Source organism: Candoia aspera, chromosome 2 (genome assembly GCF_035149785.1).
Source record: "Candoia aspera isolate rCanAsp1 chromosome 2, rCanAsp1.hap2, whole genome shotgun sequence".
In the NCBI taxonomy this organism is placed as follows: domain Eukaryota; kingdom Metazoa; phylum Chordata; class Lepidosauria; order Squamata; family Boidae; genus Candoia; species Candoia aspera.
In genome coordinates this window covers 46,153,756-46,172,440 of record NC_086154.1, presented here as the reverse complement: position 1 = coordinate 46,172,440, position 18,685 = coordinate 46,153,756, and the positions used below count along the sequence as shown (strand labels likewise).

Below are 18,685 nucleotides of genomic sequence, written 5' to 3'. Positions count from 1 at the left end.
TCAATAGGATGGCTATGCCATGTGTTTTTCAAATTCTCTGTTTAGAAGTGTGCTGTTTGAGCCAAATCACTCATTAGGTTAGAAATCTGGGATTAGGGTCTGTTCCGTTTTTTTAAAAAAATCGACGTGTGCTTATTGAGGAAGTTGCAGACATGTTTGCAGCAGTGGGGAGGATTTGAGGTGTTAAACTGGGCTCCAGCACTATCCAAAATGTACCCTTGCCCCATATCCAGTTGCTTTTGACAAAAAAAAAAAATCTATGTACTTCTGGATTGTTTCCAATAGAGAACATACCAGCTGCTAGAGGAAATTTCTGTAGGGAAAGTAGTTTGGGAGAAAAGTGAAATATTTGCCTCAGACTTGCTGGTCAAGGAAGACGTTTTTCTCAGGAGAAAGAATGTTTGTAAAGAGAAATCCTAAATGTTTAACTTGTAAGAAAGTAGTGTTAAGGCTGGTACTTATGTGAAACAAAATAAGGATAAACTTTATTTAGGAACTAACATAGTGATAGGAAAGCCTAAGTTACCAAAGTCTATCTACAGCTGAGTGCTTTTTGTATGCCTCCTCCGTTATGGAGAAAGAACAAATTAGTGAGAACCTGAACTGCGCAGATCAAAGACAAAAGAAATCATGAAGTAAACCGGGAAAGTATTGAAAGCTGTGATTGCATCAATCTAACCTAATATTTCTTAACCTCAACAACTTTAAGATGTGTGGACTTCAACTCCCAAAATTCCCCAGCTGGCATGCTGGCTGGGGAGTTCTAGAAGTTGAAGTCCCCACATCTTAAAGTTTCTGTGTCATGAGTGCCGTTGAGCTGAAGACATCAGCACAACGGCACACATGACAATAACGAGGAAGCAGAGGAAGGGACTTAAGATAAGCATAGCACGCACAACAACAGACACAGACCCTGGCCGGATGATTCAGCCATCAGGACACAAAAGAGGAAGAAGGAAAGACAAAGACAAGGCGGATCACGAGGCACACCCAAGCTGTTAGCAAAAGCACAACGGAGATCGCCCAGCTGACAGCAATCACCGGCTGAAGGAGGAAACCGATTATGGGCAATCCCGGGGCACCAGCTGGGGCCCCGCAACCCTTCACCTACCGGCACGAAAGCATGCAGGACAAAGGGGGGATGACGCAACCCAAGGTGAGGGGGCGCTGACCGGCGCGGGGTATTTAAACCCCGCACCGGCGTGCTCCCTTCACTCTCAGCTTTTTTCGCATCTAGTTCTACATTCGAATAAACCTGAACCTGCTCTTCTCTGAATCAGCGTCTGTGTTTTACTCAGCGGTAGGCAGCGCATGACATTCTGACATTGAGAAACACTGATCTAACCAACAGGATGCAAGTTATGTAGAGACCTGAAAGGAGATAAAAGGTCATCTATTGTCCCTACAGCTCAATAGGTTTATAGAAATTTGGGGCACTCACATTGCAACAAAACTCCTGCTTCCGCTGAAACTCCTCTGAAAAAAATGGTGACCCTCATCACCCACCTAGGGCTGTATATCTGTTTAAAAACTGGTGGACAGTCTAATCACAGAATGAGTGTCCTGGTGAATGGACCACCTCTGTTTCTCATTTCAGCTTGTGGAGGCCAGTTCCCTCTTCCTGAACGGCGTAAGTATTTTGGATTACTATGAACTGTCTTCTTCACTGCAGTGCTTGTCATCTGAGCCAGTATGCACAACTTTTGAGGAATGCAGAATCAACAGAATGAGATGAGTAAGGAAAAGATCTCTGGATGACTGGCCTCATCCCTGTGCAATAGCTGTGCTGTTGAGTCCTGGCAACCAAGCAATTGCTGGTTTCTTTGTTTCATCTGAGCAAACAATACTTGTCTAGCAAAATGTTCAGTCCATTCTTGAATATTCAGTATTTGTTTGTTTGAGATAATTTTGTTTTAAAAATCTCATTCAGCTTGGCCACAATCCTATGAAGTAGTTAGGCAAACTGATTTTAGAATCAGGAAGTAGAAATTGAGGTATAAGTTTTTAAGATTAAAATAGATGTTTGAGAGACCCTGCTCTCCACCACACATCTGAAAAGTGAGAAAAGAACTACAAAAAGACTAGGAATGCCGCTTTACCCTACCTTCCAACCTACCATGGCATTCATGCACGTATAGGGCGATTTGGTAGGGAGTAGGAATAAAGGGGAAGCTGCAGGTGAAAAAAAGTTAAGTAACCATCCCACCCTTGCTCCCTTTTTGCTTCAGGTCTCAGATCTTCCTGCTAGCTCTGCTTTTTCAGTGCTCCACAAAGATCCATATTTCCAATTCCAACTCTTCTACTTTTGACTTACTTTGGTGGCAGAAGAGCTGGAATTCCTAATTTTCTAGGTTGAAAATACAACCCTCCATCTGTTGAAACACAGTAATTGTCAGTAGAATAATTGGCAGCCAATCCCTGAGTAAACATTTTTCTCAAAAAAAAAAAAATCTGGCACAGGAGAGATGCATGCAAGAAGCAGAAGAAAAAACTCTGTAGGCCATCAGTCTCCTAAGAGCACAGGTGGTTTGGAAGGCAGAGCCCATCTATGGAAAATGCTGCAAGAGAGGCCATAGCAATTATTGTGCCGTGCAAAAAATGTTTCTAGGAGGGAGCAGTAGACAGCAGGATGAATCAGCTGGCTCACTATATTCAGGGGCTTATTATCGGAAGTGAATTATTTAAAGTATAGGAAGATTACACAGTTTACGCACACTGGGAGATAAGTGTGTTGTGCTTATTTGTTTCATTAACTTAAAACATTCCATTGGTGCTAAACCAGTAGCCTGCACTGTGTATTGTGCAGTGTTCCAAGCCACCCAAATTTGCCAGCATCCAGGATTTTTCCATTCAAACGAAGTTGGTTTAAAATTCATCCATAAAGACTGTTCTAATTTCCAGGAGAGGTTTTGCATGAAAAAGATTAATTATTTATTACATAAGCTTATTTGAGAACTGTCTCCTCCCTACTTGCATAATTTATTATTCACTAATTTTTAGAGGAAAGGGCCAAAGGGGATATGTTTTCTGAAGGTTCTTGAACTCTGGCTGGAGGCTTCTCCACTTAGGGGCAGGGGGTGAGCCACATGCCAGTTATTTTTATGCCAGCCATGTGCTTGTTGAGGTTTGCGTTGTGACTTCTTCCCAGGTAACCTCCCCAACTATCCATCCACCCAACCATTCCCGTCTGCTAAGGCTCAAATAATCCCTGTGCTTAAGTTGTCCCATGCTGAGGAAGAGAATGGTGAGTCTTGTTCCTTAGTAATTTTTTTCCTTTTTTTTTTCACACATTGCAGGATTTCTGATGTTTGTATGCATAAAATGTTTGCTGTCACACTCTCCTTGCAAGAATTAAGTAGTTTCACCTTTCTTTTCATTCAACTTTGTAAATCCACAGTAGGTATACTTTGCAAGCCAGGTGTTATCGGAGTGAAAATCCATCCTTCTATTGGAAGCAAGAGGCAGGACATGACTGGGTTTGTTCTATTTGGAACTTGTCAGGTGTATGTAGCCCCAGATCTTAATATCAGCTTTAAACCCTCTACCAGGAACTGAATCCTATAATAAGGGTTTGAATTCCACTGTAAGATCAGAGGCTATAAATACCTGACAAGTTCCAAATAGAATGCAACTGGTTGTGTCTTACCTTTTGCTTCCAACGGAAGGATGATTGGCGCTTGGGGGTCAATACAAGTAAAAACACCGCACAGGATGTACCCTGTGTAAAAAGAGAGGACAGGGGAAGGAAGACTCATAAAACCTTATAAAATGATGGTATAACATAATATAATACCTTAGGAAAAGGAAAGTGGATTGCTTATACCATTCTAAAGATAGACCCCAGGAGAAGTAAGAGTAAGTAGTAGTGATGGAATGTTGCTCAGTTCATTTCGTTATTAATGGCCAATATGACAGATAAAAATATAACAAATAATATGTAAAATACAACAGTATAAAATTGAGAAGAAACATAAAAATGCAGGAAAAAAGTAGGCATCAAGCCAATTGACATTCATAATTTATAATGCCCTACAATAATCTGGCGATACCTTTGAATACTGGCGATACTCAGAAGCTGCAGCTGGTCCAGAAAGCAGCAGCATGGGCAATATTGAATGTCTCTTCTCATGCATCTTTGCTCTATGAGCTGCAGTAGTTACCAGTAGGCTTCCAGGTGAAATTCAAGGTGCTAGTTATCACCTACAAAGCCCTTCATGGCAAGTGCCATGTTATCTAAAGGACCAACTGCCTTTCATAGTTTCTGCCTGGCCTATATGATCAGGCAAAGTTAGCATGCTCCAGGTCTCTTCCATTAAGTAATGTCACCTGATGGGACTCAGGAAGCATGTCTTCTCTGTTGCAGTTCTAACCCTCTGGAAAATCATCCCTGCTGGGATTTGTTTGGCCTCCATTGTGGTGCTGTTTAAAAGAGCCTTGAAAACTTGGCTCTTTCCCCAGGCCTTGGGTGGTTGACGGCTCTTGTGTATTTTATTGTTTTAGAATGTCTGTTTTTCTTCTCGACATTTGGAATTGTTAACTGTATTTTAGGAACAATTCTATTATATACCGCCCAGAGTCATTATAGAGTAGGGCAGCCTTATAAATGTAATAAAATTGAATAAAATAAATAATCATATATTCAGGCAGGCAGCTAACATAATTACAGAGAAATTAATGAGGTATGAACTGCAGGCAAGTTCTACAAGCTACTGTAGAAAACTTGGCAACGTGAAACATTGTTTTTGAGTCCCGGTCAGACAAAAGATGATAAACATAATGGACAGTCTGGTTGCCCAGAAAACAAGTTTTATAAGGAATGTGGGGTACAATCAACTGATTATGGGAATCTCTGTAAAAATTACGATATTGTAGGGGATGAGCTCCATAATGACAGATTCCATAAACCTGTGGAATCTTTCTCAATCTGCCCTGTAAAATCTGCTGAGAATAAAATATCAAAATGCAGTAGAGTGAATGCATTATAAAATTTAGGTACACTATACAGATCAAGGTGTCTAGCTGAACTTCAGACTATGCATCTGGATGCTTAAATTAATTTTAGGATAATTTTTTATAAATTCAATTTTTAGTTTCTGTATTTAGAATGATTTGCCTAAGCTGTGCCTTGACCAATTCATGGTAAAAAAAGGACTGACCAATAAGAACTTGCCAAAGGCAAGGCAGAAGGCATTCTTTCTGGAAAGCTGAGATTTCATGCCCAAGGGTACATGAAATTGCATGTGTTCCTGTACTATAGTGCTTATTTTTCAGGAAATATCCTATATTGCTTAGAAGAGATACAGATATACTGATTATGCAATAAGATGCATTTCTTGCTTTGCTTAACAAATAAAGCCAGTGCAACATCTGCAATATTATAGGTTACACTTTCATCCAGCTACACTGAAGATAAACCACATCCCCCAGAGATTCATTTGGCCCCCATCCTTCCCACCTTCAAGTGAGCTCTTTTCCCAGGCCTTGGGTTTGACAGGCCCCTTTAGGGTGAGGGTGACTTGGGGAGGAGTGTTTTGTTTGTTTCCACTGCAATGGTTGCTCTTTTTATAATCTGTAAAGTCATTTTGGAATTAGGTGGCCTATAAATTTAATACCTGCATAAATAAATAATCCATTCTAGGAATACAGTTGTAAGTATGCCCCACTTTATGGACTCAGCATGTTCGTTGTTCAATCCTTGCCATCCAGTCTTCTTTTCCTGACACCTTTTGAACCAATTATCTCTGTTTTGCAGGGAGCCAGGAAGGAAACATATTGAAAGCAGATGGAACTGAGTATGAGTATATCTATGCAGAGGAAGACTATGAAGAGGGCCTGGTAGCAGATGGGACTGAGAGCCCTATGTTGAGGGATGGTGAGTTGCATCAGTCTCTGATGTGTGTTTGAAAGATTGACGCATGCTTGTGGCTTTCTCTGTGGATAGTAAAAGGTTGGAACACTGAGCTCCTTTTGAAATTTATAGAAATAATTAGTAAAAGTGCAATCATCCATAGACTACTTGATAACGTCGATAAATTTTATGAAATAAGTAATGGCTTTAAATCCACTCTACCTAGTTGACTTTGGCTGAATTTGAAAAAGACAAGCAGGTCATATCTGGCTAGTACTTGCATGGGACACACTAGACAATCCCAGGATTCTGGGTTAGACTGGAAGAAGGCCAAAACAAAATCCCATAGATAGGCAGTGAAAAACCATTTCCATACTGTTTAAAAGAAGGTAGATGATGCTTCCATATGGTTAAAAGGAGTGGTGCTCAACTAGAGTCTTTATCTATATAGAGGATAATTTTGTTATAAGCTGCTCCTTTTATCTGTGTACTATGCATGTAATTATTTTACAATATTTAGGCTGACCATATTTCCTTGAGACAAAAACAGGACACTGGAATGGCAAAACAGGATGGTGTTAAACTTATGTAATATTCCATATTCAGGAAAAAGACGATAAAAAACATTATGTTTACAGTAAAATGACACTAAAAACATATCCACCTAATTTACCATTAAAAATATAAATAGAAAATTAATATAAAATCCAAGTGGAGATGGAACACAATCACTGAGGGGTGCTATGGCGCCAGCCATCCCCAGGTGGAGCTGTCGCTCTCCCCCTCCCAAGCAAGGCGGTAGAACCAGGTCTTCAGTTTCTTCCAGAAGTCCGAGAGCAAGGAGACCCATCTCAACTCTGGGGGCAAGATGTTCCAAAGGGCGGGCGCCACTGCAGAGAAGGCTCGCCTCCTGGATCCCGCTAGATGAAATTCCTTTGCTGATAGGGTCCATAGCATGCCCTCCCTGCCTGACCGGGTGGGGTGGGTCAATGTTATGGGGATGAGACGGTCCCTCAGGTACCCTGGTCCCATGCCATGTAGGGCTTTAAAGGTAATAACCAACACCTTGAATTGGACCCTGAAGCAAACTGGTACCCAATGCAGCTCACATAACAGTGGTGTCACATGGGCTGATTTTACAGCACAGGTAGCTGTCCGCGCAGCTGCATTCTGTACCAACTGAAGCTTCCGAATACTCTTCAAGGGTAGCCCCATGTAAAGCGCATTGCAATAGTCTATGTGGGAGATGACAAGGGCTTGAGTGACTGTTCGGAGGGCATCTCGGTCCAGGAATGGGCGTAGCTGGTGCACCACCCAAAGATGTGCAAAGGCCCTCCTGGCTGCGACTGCCACCTGCTCTTTGAGCAGGAGTCACGAGTCCAGGAGGACCCCCAGCTTCCACACTGGTTCTGAATGGGGGAGTGCCACCCCATCCAGAATCAAAGAAGACAACTTCCTGGAACCCGAGGGGCCATCAATCCACAGCCACTCTGTCTTACCAGGGTTCAGTTGAAGCCTGTTGTTGTCCTAACAGCCAGGAACCACGCTGAGACAAGAATAGGTCTCTAGTGTTTTATTACTGCTACATTAGACAGAAAATCCTAACAAACTGAAGAAGCGTGGGAAAAACCCAGACATATAAACCCCAAAGGCTAAGGCGGGCCCGATCTGTGTCTCTTTGAATGGCTACCTAATTCTTCAGTACTACGCATGCACTTTACAGCCTGGATGGGAGCCCCCTGCTCTCCATCCTTACTCATGACATCACCCTCCTCTCCAGATTCACATTCCATTTCAGCCCCCTCCCTTCCAGAGGCATCCATGGGAGCTGGGCAACGATGGAAAGTCTTCAAAGGAAAACTCCTCCAAGGATGAATCAGTGCTGCTCTCCAGGTCTGGCCCAGGTGGCCGCTGCTAGAAAATAGCTAGATAATTAGAAGAGTCGTCCCCCCTCCCCCCTGGGAAATGCACACCTGAGGTGGAGGGCTGTGGGCCCCCCCCTCCTCTGTAACTGGAGTCAAGGCTTCAGGCGGGGGTGGAAGGTGCAAACTTACGAATTCCTCTGCCTGCTCATCCAAGTGAGGAATCTCTAGTAGAGTGCGAGGCTTGGGTTTGTGAGGGAAAAGCTGATGGAATCGATGAACCAGTGCTGGAGCATGTACATCTCTGGCATTCTCCCAGGTGCGCTCTTCCTCAGGGTACCCTTTCCAGTGTATTAAATATTGGATGCCCCTTCCCCTCCTCCTAGAGTCCAGAATTTCCTCAACTTCGTATTCCTCCTCCCCCTCCACAATTACTGGAGGTGGGGGGGGCAGTTGCGATCATAAGGCACTTGGGGGAGGGTCCTTGGCTAGCAATGATCTGTGAAACACTGGATGGACTTAGATGGATGCTGGTAGCTATAAATGATAAGCCACTGGATTTATCTGCTGTACCACCGTGAAAGGGCCCACAAACTTAGAGTCCAATTTCTTGGAGGGTCTGGTAGAGTTCAAAAACTTGGTAGAGAGCCACACTCTGTCTCCTACTGCAATCGCTGGCCCCTCTTGTCTGTGAGCATCTGCAGCTCTCTCGTAAGCACTCTTTGCCCTGTTCAGCTGCTCCTTTAACAACTCCTGTGCGGCTTGTTGCTCTTTAAGAAAATCAGCCACAGCTGGAACAGTTCCCTGCTGGGAAGAGGTGGGCAACACCAGAGGGTTAACCCCGTAGAGTGCCTGGAAAGGGAACATCTTGGTAGAGGACTGTACAGAATTATTATATGTAAATTCTGCCATTGGGAGTAGGGCTGGCCAATTGTCTTGCTGATAAGTGGTGTAACACCTGAGATACTGCTGTAACCATTGGTTAATTTTCTCAGCTTGCCCGTTACTAGCAGGATGATGCAATGATGACAGGTGGATCTGGACCCCTAATGACTGGAAAAGGGCCCTCCAGAACCTGGAAGTGAACTGTGGGCCTCTGTCACTCACCAAGTGATTCACCATGCCTCTATACCTAAAAACATGGTCCATGAACAACTGCGCTGTTGCTTGTGCACATGGGAGGCCCTTTCAAGGAATAAAATGCGCCATTTTTGTGAAAAGGTCCACCACCACTAGTATGGAAGTCAGCCCCTGGACCGGGGGTAAATCAGTGATGAAATCCATGGAGATTGTATCCCAAGGCCTACTGGGGGTGGGTAGGGGTTGCAAGAGTCCTGTGGGCTTCCCTGGGAGAGGCTTGGCTCGTCTGCAGGTGTGACAAGAAGCAACGTAACCCTTTATGTCTGCAGTCATCTTAGGCCACCAGTAGTCTCTCAGAGCTCTATGGAGAGTTTTGAAAACACCTCCGTGGCCTGCCGTTTGATGGTCATGGCAAAGTCTCAGTACTTCTTCCCTCAGTGAAGGGGGAATATATAATCGCCCACTATGCCAGAGGATTCCTGCCTCCACATTGAATGGGGGGGGGGAGTGTCTTGCGGGTCCCTCTGGAGGTCATCCATCCTGGCCCTGGCATACGGGTCCTGTTGCTGCTGAGCTCTGACTCTTGTAAATAGGTCCTCTGCTTGTCTGCCTGCTGCTAAAATCTCTGTTTGGTTCCCCCTTATAGACTGATCAAAGTTGTGAGGTTGTAATATAGTAGCCTGTACCTCCTGGTGAGTGGCGGGGGTTGCCTGAAAGGATCGAGACAGGGCATTTGCCAAGTGGTTTTGCACCCCGGGCACATAAGAAATAACAAAATTGAAACGGGAGAAAAACTGGCTCCATCTGATTTGGCGTGGGGTGAGGGATCTGGTGTTTTGTAGAAGCTGTACATTCTTGTGATCGGTGCAAACTTTCACAGGAAAGGTTGCACCTTCTAGCCAGTGCCTCCACTCTTGGAATGCTGCTTTAATTGCCAGCAACTCCTTGTTAAAAACATCATAGTTTCTCTCTGCTGGTGAGAGCATGCGTGAAAAGCACAAGGAAGCAATGTATTCTCGGTTTTGTTTGTATATTGCAGTAACACCGCCCCAATGGCAATATCGGAAGCATCTGAATGCATTATGAATTGCTTCGTGGGATCAGGGTGTCTTAACAGTGGCTGGGATGCAAAGAGTTGCTTAAATTCTTGGAAGGCTGCTTGCTCTCTCTCCCCCCAAATGAATTTTGATCCTTTCTTCAAAAGCTGTGTGAGGGGTTTAGCCCTGTCACTAAAGTTTTTTATGAACCGCCTGTAGAAACTGCAAAATCCTAGATATCTTTGTACTTCTTTAACATTTCAGGGAGGTGGCCAAGAGAGAATTGCCTGGACCTTAGAAGGATCCATGGATATGCCTTCTGTTGATACCTTATAGCCCAGGAAATGTAATTCAGTTAAATCAAAGGCACACTTCTCTAGCTTGGCGAATAGCTTGTTCTCTCTCTGTCTTTGTAAAACATTATGTACATGGGTTACATGAGTTGTAGCATCCTCAGAGAAAATTAATATGTCATCTAGATAAATGACCAGATACTTATCTAGTAAAAATTTGATTCATAAATCGGGAAAATATGGCTCCTGCATTAGACAAGCCAAAGGGCAAAACAAGGTACTCAAATTTACCAAACCTGGTGTCGAAGGCAGTTAGATATTTGTGCCCCTCTTTCAACCGGATCAGATTGTTCGCATTCCTGAGATCCAACCTGGTAAAAATGCATGCTTTCTGTAAGCGATCCAGCAGATCAGAGATTAGAGGCAGCGGGTAAGTTTCTTTTTTTGTGAGTTTATTTAAAAAACTGAAATTGTGGACCACTCTCATGGGTGTCTCCTGGTTTGCAGGTGCCAACGGGTCAGGCTTCTTTGGTACGAAGAAGGTAGGAGCAGACGCTGGGGAAGTAGATGGTTGGATGAACCCCTTTTGGAGATTAGAGTCCAAGTAATCCTTTAAGGTGGCTAGTTCCTTGGGAGACATGGGATATTGTTTCCTTGCTGGAATCCTGGCTCCTGGTATCAACTCAATGGTGCAATCACAGTCCCTATGGGGGGGTAGTGCTGTGGCCTCTTGTTTGCTGAAAACGTCTGCGAAATCTGCATACTTGGCTGGCAACTGGACCCCCCCTGCTTCCATGACTGCGTTGGTTGCTGGAGAGCGGAGAGCGGCTTGAATCTTGTGGTGCTGGCATTCCTTAGCTGGGAAGGAGATTGCTCCCGTAGTCCAGTTCAGCAATGGGTTGTGGATCCTCAGCCAAGGCTTGCCTAGGATTACAGGCACATTAAGCGATGCAGTAACATAAAGCTGGATCCACTCAGTGTGGTCTCCCGTTGTCAGTTGCACCGGTTCTGTGAACCTTCTAATCGGCCCTGCCTTGAGGGGCTGGCCATCAGTGGTCTCCACTTCTATGGGACATGGCAATTCTATGGTCGGGATGTTGAAGTCTTGTACAGTCTGCACATCAATAAAATTGGTTGAAGCTCCGGAATCCACGATGGCCTCTAGCTTGACCTGGTGCTCTGGGTTGACGTGCATTATTACTGGTAAGTAGTAAAAAGATTGCCTGGAATCCTCGGAATGAGCCCTCCTTAATTGATTGATGGTCTCCCTGCTGAGCTCTGTGGAGGAGGCCGATGGAGTTTCCCTGGTTGGAAGCAGAGGCAGAGATGGCTCTTGTTTCAGCTGCTTGCCCTGGGGGTCTTACTGAAGTTGCTTGGCTTCTCGCTGGGCAAGCTCTCACCATGTGCCCCTGGGCTCCGCAGTAAAAACAGAGGGCTCTCTCTCTCCTTCTCTGCCTCTCAGCCTCGGAAATAAGCCTCCTGCTCGCCCCGATCTGCATCGGCTCCTCTGGTCCTGAGTGAGTAGATGCTACGGAGAGAGCTGGAAATCCTGGAAGCGCTCTGAGGCCCTGTTTCTCCCTGGCTGCATCTGTCTGAGCTCTTCTAGCCTGGCATCTATGACCACAGACAACTGATATAAGGCTTCTAGGTTAGCTGGTGTTCCCTGGTGCACTAATTCATTCTTAATTTCTTCATCCAGCCCCTGTTTGAATTGGTCTTTTAATGCACTCTCATTCCAGTCCAGATCTCCTGCTAACAACTTGAACTCAGCAATGTAGATTCCCACCCTCTTGTTACCTTGCTTGAGCTTCCAAATTTCCCAGCTGGCAGTGACCTCTCTGATCGGGTCGTCAAAGTGTGCTCGGAACCCTGCCAAAAAGTTCTGGTAGTCGTTGAGAATCAGGTCATTGTTCACCATGGGAATAGCCCATTTGGCTGCTGGTCCCTTTAGCAGACTTAGGATGAAGGTGACTCTGGTTCTGTCTGTGGGGAACTCTGCTGGTCTGCTGTCGAAAAACATTGTGCACTGTGTGAGAAAGGTTCTCACCTCCTGCTTCTCCTCCAAACGTCTCTGGTAGACTGCCCTGGGATCTCAAGACTACTGGCGGAGCTGCTGCTGCTGCTGCTGGCGCCGGTTGTGGGTTAATCGGAGCTGGTTGTTGTAACTGCTGTAGCATGGCAGCTTGTAATGTGTTGACCTGTAGATCTACCTGTTGTTGGTGTTGTTGCAGGGCTGCTGCCAATTGTTGGATGGCAAGCCGAATTTCTTGGTTTTCTGAAGACATTTCCAAATGTCTCCCCTTTAATTTCTTTGTTCCTCCCTCTTTCGATGGGAGTAGGAGTTCGTTAGGATTGATGTCCTAACAGCCAGGAACCACGCTGAGACAAGAATAGGTCTCTAGTGTTTTATTACTGCTACATAACAGAAAATCCTAACAAACTGAAGAAGCGTGGGAAAAACCCAGACATATAAACCCCAAAGGCTAAGGTGGGCCCGATCTGTGTCTCTTTGAATGGCTACCTAATTCCTCAGTACTATGCATGCGCTTTACAGCCTGGATGGGAGCCCCCTGCTCGCCATCCTTACTCATGACAGTTGTTCCCCATCCAGACCCCCACAGCCCCCAGGCACTTGGAAAGAGTGGAGAATGCATTGGGACAATGCAGAGTTTTGCGTTATCCCAAATGCAAAACTCTGAGTGGTGTTCAACAAAAGCAGAAAAGCAGAAAATAACAAAAATGGGTTGTTTTTTTAAATGTGACATAGATAGTTAGATGAACACAGTCAGTCAGTTGGGGCCAAAGTCATGGCAGAATATGAATATGTTTTCCGCCTTGTGAAATGCAAGTTGGGAGAATCCCACACTTATCTCTGGGGAAAGCCTGGGAGCCATTAAAGGGAAGGCCTGTTGTCTAACCCAAGTCCAAGTCCTATATTCCTTACTTTGACCACTAGCTGGCAATCTTGGAAAAGGTTTTTTTTTTAAAAAATAAAGGCTTAAACAACATTTTTCTCTTCAAAATAAAATAGTCTTTGCCTGAAGTTGCTTAACAATCTTATTCCTGTTCTTGCCATCTAGTAAAAGCCAAATAACTGTAATGGAGCAACAAGATGGCGATTACAAGAATTTTCCTTAACATGTTTGAGAAAAGGAATACTTTATATTATATTTTGCAACCAGTGAATATTGTTTAATCTGAATAACTGTTGTCCCTAATAGCTAATCCATTTTTTCATATGATTAATAGTCCAGCATATGCAATTGGCATCTTCTGAGCAGAATTACACCAAGCGACTATCAATTAATAACATGCCCCAGGACAGTATTTAATTTCTATCTTATTAAAAGAAGCCAATAATAGATTGGCACCAAAAAGTACCTGATTTTGTTATCACCTTTTTTCCTAAACTGCAAATATATTTCCAGTGGATTTTTTAAAAAAATTGTAAGTTAAGATTAGGTTTTGCAACGTGCAATCTTGCATCTGAAAGTGCCTTTGGATAGTGAGATTAGGCTGAGAGAACAACTACAGTTCACTTACCCATTTTAAATTGAGAAAGTGTTACTATGATAATCTTTTCATTTCTTTTATCCCAGAAATATTTTTTAGGAAATTACCTGAATCCACCATTCTATGTACTCACCATTCTATTCCTTTTTTTGTTATGAGTGGGAAGAGATTCATTCAGAGGCCAGAAATTTCTCCCAGGGCCATGACTTTGTAAACCAGCAGTTTGCTCCTTGCTGTGAAAGTGATGAGCCTTAAAGCATCCCCCAAGCAAACACAGCTCCTTCTGAGGAAGGAAAGCAGCAGACCTACTGCACCGCCTTTCTGTCAAAGAAACCTTTTTTGTTCAGACTCATTTATTCCCACCTTCTAATAATAAGACCATAACAAATTGTGGCAAGTTCTTAGCGGTACGGGGATACCAAGTCATCTTGTCTGCCTCCTGAGGAATCTGTATAATGACCAAGTAGCAACGGTAAGAACAGACCACAGAACCACGGACTGGTTTAAGATAGGGAAAGGAGTACGGCAGGGCTGTATACTCTCACCCTACCTATTCAACTCGTACACAGAACACATCATGCGACATGCTGGGCTTGAGGAATCCAAGGCTGGAGTTAAAATCGCTGGAAGAAACATTAACAATCTCAGATATGCAGATGATACCACTTTGATGGCTGAAAGCGAAGAGGAACTGAGGAGCCTTATGATGAAGGTGAAAGAAGAAAGTGCAAAAGCTGGCTTGCAGCTAAACCTCAAAAAAACCAAGATTATGGCAACCAGCTTGATTGATAACTGGCAAATAGAGGGAGAAAATGTAGAGGCAGTGAAAGACTTTGTATTTCTAGGTGTGAAGATTACTGCAGATGCTGACTGCAGTCAGGAAATCAGAACACGCTTAATCCTTGGGAGAAGAGCAATGACAAATCTTGATAAAATAGTTAAGAGCAGAGACATCACACTGACAACAAAGGTCCGCATAGTTAAAGCAATGGTGTTCCCTGTAGTAACATATGGCTGCGAGAGCTGGACCATAAGGAAGGCTGAGAGAAGGAAGATCGATGCTTTTGAACTGTGGTGTTGGAGGAAAATTCTGAGAGTGCCTTGGACTGCAAGAAGATCAAACCAGTCCATCCTCCAGGAAATCAAGCCAGACTGCTCACTTGAGGGAATGATATTAAAGGCAAAACTGAAATACTGTGGCCACATAATGAGAAGACAGGACACCCTGGAGAAGATGTTGATGCTAGGGAGGGTGGAAGGCAAAAGGAAGAGGGGCCAACCAAGGGCAAGGTGGATGGATGATATTCTAGAGGTGACGGACTCATCCCTGGGGGAGCTGGGGGTGTTGACGACCGACAGGAAGCTCTGGCGTGGGCTGGTCCATGAAGTCATGAAGAGTCGGAAGCAACTGAATGAATAAACAACAAGATAATATGTGAACACTGTGTCATAAACCAGGATAGCTAAAGTTTACTAACATTAGACTTCTACTGCTCAGCATTGGTCTTTAGGCTTAAATAACTGAATGGGTGTATACAAAGTATAACTGTGTGTAAACACCAGCACTCTGGCTTCTTTCCATCCTATTCTTGTAATATCTTACAGTACAATCCTATCTGAAGCATTAGAAGGAATGGGCCATATTTCTGCTGAATTGCAGCTAAGCGTAACATGTAAGCTAGCACTCTTACTCCTAAGATAAGCTAATGCATTGGCCTGTTTCATCCTCATTGTTACTTTTTTTTCCAGCTGACCCATGCATCTTGCATCTGGAAGAGGGCGAGTGCAGCAAATACACCCTAAGGTGGTACTATAGCCAGAGAGTATTGGAATGTCGGCCCTTTATCTACAGTGGCTGTGGAGGGAATTCCAACCGCTTCAGCTCCAAGGAGGACTGTGAGCTTCACTGCAAGCCCCAGGCAGACACAGGTAGGAGCCTGCGAAGCGTCCTATGAAGTACTAACTCTTCACACCTTTACGGTTCTAAATATTGTAGTTCTCCATGATCTTTCACCATCTTTTTTTTTTTAGCAGGTAGTAGCACAGTGGATAGAAACAAAGCTGTATAAAAGTTGAAGCGAGTTTGGAGAACTGACGTACTGAAGAAAAGAAGAGTTGCAGCCTTTCAGGCTCCCTGCCATTCTCAGCCTGCATGAGGTCTTAGAGTGCTTGCTGCCATTTTTACTGCCTGCAACACAGTTGCTCGTGGGTGCATGTTCATATGAGTGTGTGTGTGCGCGCGTACATCATTCGTGTGTGGGCTGCTTCAGCTGGAGCAGAGAAATGGTGCTATTCTTTTTTTTATAGTAGTTTTGTTGCTCTTGATTTTTTTTTTAAATTAAGGTTTTTTTTAATCAAATGGGAAATATATGCATACCGTCTTTTATGTATAATATAAAGAAAAGACATATTTTTAATTAGAGTTCTTTAACTTATTTGATACTGGCTAACTAATGACACATGGAATGTATTATGGCCAGACCAAATTGATTCTGCCTGCAACTTGCTTTAATTCAGGGTTATAGATCTATATATTATTCCTCTGAGAGTAGATTAATAAGAAACCAACTAGACAGTATCACCCAAGCTGATCCTGAGAGGCTAAAATGCACTTCCATTCATAAAGATACAAAAGTCTTCTGATTCACAGGCAATGCTAGAGTTCTTTCCATAAGTTTATTTCATTATGAGCAGAGATTATTTCAAGAACTCCCCTTCCCTGTTTCTTCATAGTTTATTGTTAACAAATAAAGTATGGGGAATACAGACTTTTTCTAAGCCTGAGAATAACATTGTCACAGAATGGAAAAATCTTCTCCCAAAGGATTTCCTTTTCCCTGCCATCAGTTTTCCAGTGCTCCTAGCGTACTAGTACCCCTTAATCTTTCAACTTTTGAATGTCATTGCACTGGATTCATTTCTGAGTTGCTTTGTGCCCAGGCTCCATGGATTAAAACATAGTGGTGGCAAGGCTGGCAAAATTAAAAGTTGCAAAAATTTATATATTTTGTAATATGAAAAATAAGTGAAAAATTGGATATGAGTGTCAAGAAAAATTCATCGTCTATTACCAAGAGCAGTAGAACTTCAACTGTGACTAAGAGTCATTTCAATTCTGTGCATACGCCTAATATTTTACTAAATTCATTGAAGCTAGTGCAAATCACCACATCCACTGACTGAGAATGTCATATGCTATGGAGTCTTTTGAGGTACTTGGAGCTCTGGGACCACTAGAGATGTTCTAGACATGGCTGCATTATAGAGTACTAAAAAAGCATGATTGTTTTCCATTTTTTCTTAGAACTGAACTTACTTTGAATTGTCACTACATACTGAGTCAAGATTTTCAATGAACCTTTTCTTTAATATTCACAGTCATTGCAAATCTGGACAGAGGTTTAGCCCTAACATTCACTGCTTTATATTTACTTACACTGGATCTCATTTTCTACTTTGTAACTGATTCACTCAGTTTAAAAAAAAAGATCTTCTACCATTTTTCATAGTCAACTTGAAATTTCACCATCCAGATACCACATTTTAAAAAAGATTCAATCAAGTTGGAACAGGTGCATTGAAGGGCACTGTGGATGACAAAGAGTTGAAACTAAAACGTTGACAAGTAGAAACTGGAGAAATTAGATATTAGATATGTTTAACAAAAGATGTTAAATGTGCCCAATTAGAAGATATTATGCCATTTTTTAAGTACCTGATGGAAGTGAAGATCTCTAACATCCCAGAGTATAGGACACAGAATAAGGTAGTAAGTTACAGGACGAAAGATTCTAGTTGAATGTTAGGAAGAAATTTCCTAACAGTAAAAGCAACAGTGCAACCAATTGTCAAGAGAAATGGTGGGTTCCCCTGCCCTTCAGGTAGAAGCTGTTAGTTACTGAGGATGGTAATTAGAATTTCTCCACTGAGCAGGAGTCTGGCTTCAGGTGCCTGAATTTCAGTCACCCATCCTGAAATTTCCAGCTGTAGAATATAATTGGCAAGAGAATATAGCTTTATCCTATTGCAACTGAGGGCTAGATGGTGCTAGCTGTGGCAATTCACTAAATATTTGTGAATAAAGGAAAGTCACTGTCAATGAGAGGGTGACATTTCAGTAATCATACATTACTGAGATATAAGGACTTTTGAGGCAACTTCATTCATTGTAAGAACACAGTAGCTAAGTAATATTAATAGCCTATTGCGCCTTTTCCCTCTTTGCAGGCCCAGCTCTAGACATTTTGGCGCCCTAGGCAAAGTCATATTCTGGCGCCCCCTATGGTTTGGCTCATCTTCCGGTTTTGTTAAGAATTTCAAAAATGCTCCCTCTTGTTTCTTTTTTCCTTCAAGTTTTTGAGCGTTACACTTATGATTTTCAGCCCCAGACAATTTTTTTTTCTTGGACATTTTCACCCTATTTACACTGTGAAATTATATTTCTCTCTCAAGCGGGTATGCTGGCTCACAAAGTGTATTGTTACTGCTTTTCACTTTTTAATTGTGTTTTTTGGAAGTCTTTTCAATTTTGGCACCCCTAGGACAGTGCCGACTCGGCCTTAGCCTAGAGCCAGCCCTGCCTCTTTGGAGGGGCATGAACGTGTGAATATCACTATTTTACCTTGACATGACAAAGAGTGACTCTGTAAATTTCTGCCCAGAAAGCTAGGGTTTCAGAAATACTCTGTAGACCCTCCTGAATCATCAGAACCTTGTCAGTTCCAGAAACATTTAGCCTCTTGCAAAAAGATGTTTTACCTGTGGCACCTTAAAGATTAAATATCAATACTCATTCACATTGTTAAAATGCAGCAATTCTACCCCGAATGTGGATGACTTTAGCCCTACGCTACCCCCAGATAAACTAACATGTGTCGTGTCTATTTTCCTCTGACCAATATGCTCAAGAAAGCAAAACATGTTGGCCAAAGAGCAACCTTGATGTACGTATATATGGTGCTATGGCTATTTATCACTGTTTTATTTTCAAAATATTGAATGTACATATCACTGCAGAATTTTTTTCTGTTCTATGTAAGATGCCTCTATTAA

The 18,685-nt window shown here is 43.0% G+C and overlaps 1 protein-coding gene and 1 long non-coding RNA gene across 2 annotated transcripts in view; both read left to right on the top strand.

Moving 5' to 3' along the window:
- The window catches only part of LOC134489969 (collagen alpha-1(VII) chain-like), a 59,007-nt gene extending 57,272 nt beyond the window's left edge, over window positions 1-1,735 (top strand). The window contains exon 58 of the mRNA XM_063292846.1: window positions 1,598-1,735. Within this exon, the coding sequence (XP_063148916.1) occupies window positions 1,598-1,735 (138 nt within the window). The remainder of the gene's footprint in view (window positions 1-1,597) is intronic.
- Window positions 1,736-3,093: 1,358 nt separating this feature from the next.
- Window positions 3,094-16,745, top strand: LOC134489192 (uncharacterized). The gene is made up of 4 exons (XR_010067082.1): window positions 3,094-3,244; window positions 5,753-5,872; window positions 15,383-15,562; window positions 15,665-16,745. It is a non-coding gene; the product is annotated as an uncharacterized LOC134489192 (long non-coding RNA).
- Window positions 16,746-18,685: the final 1,940 nt, after the last annotated feature.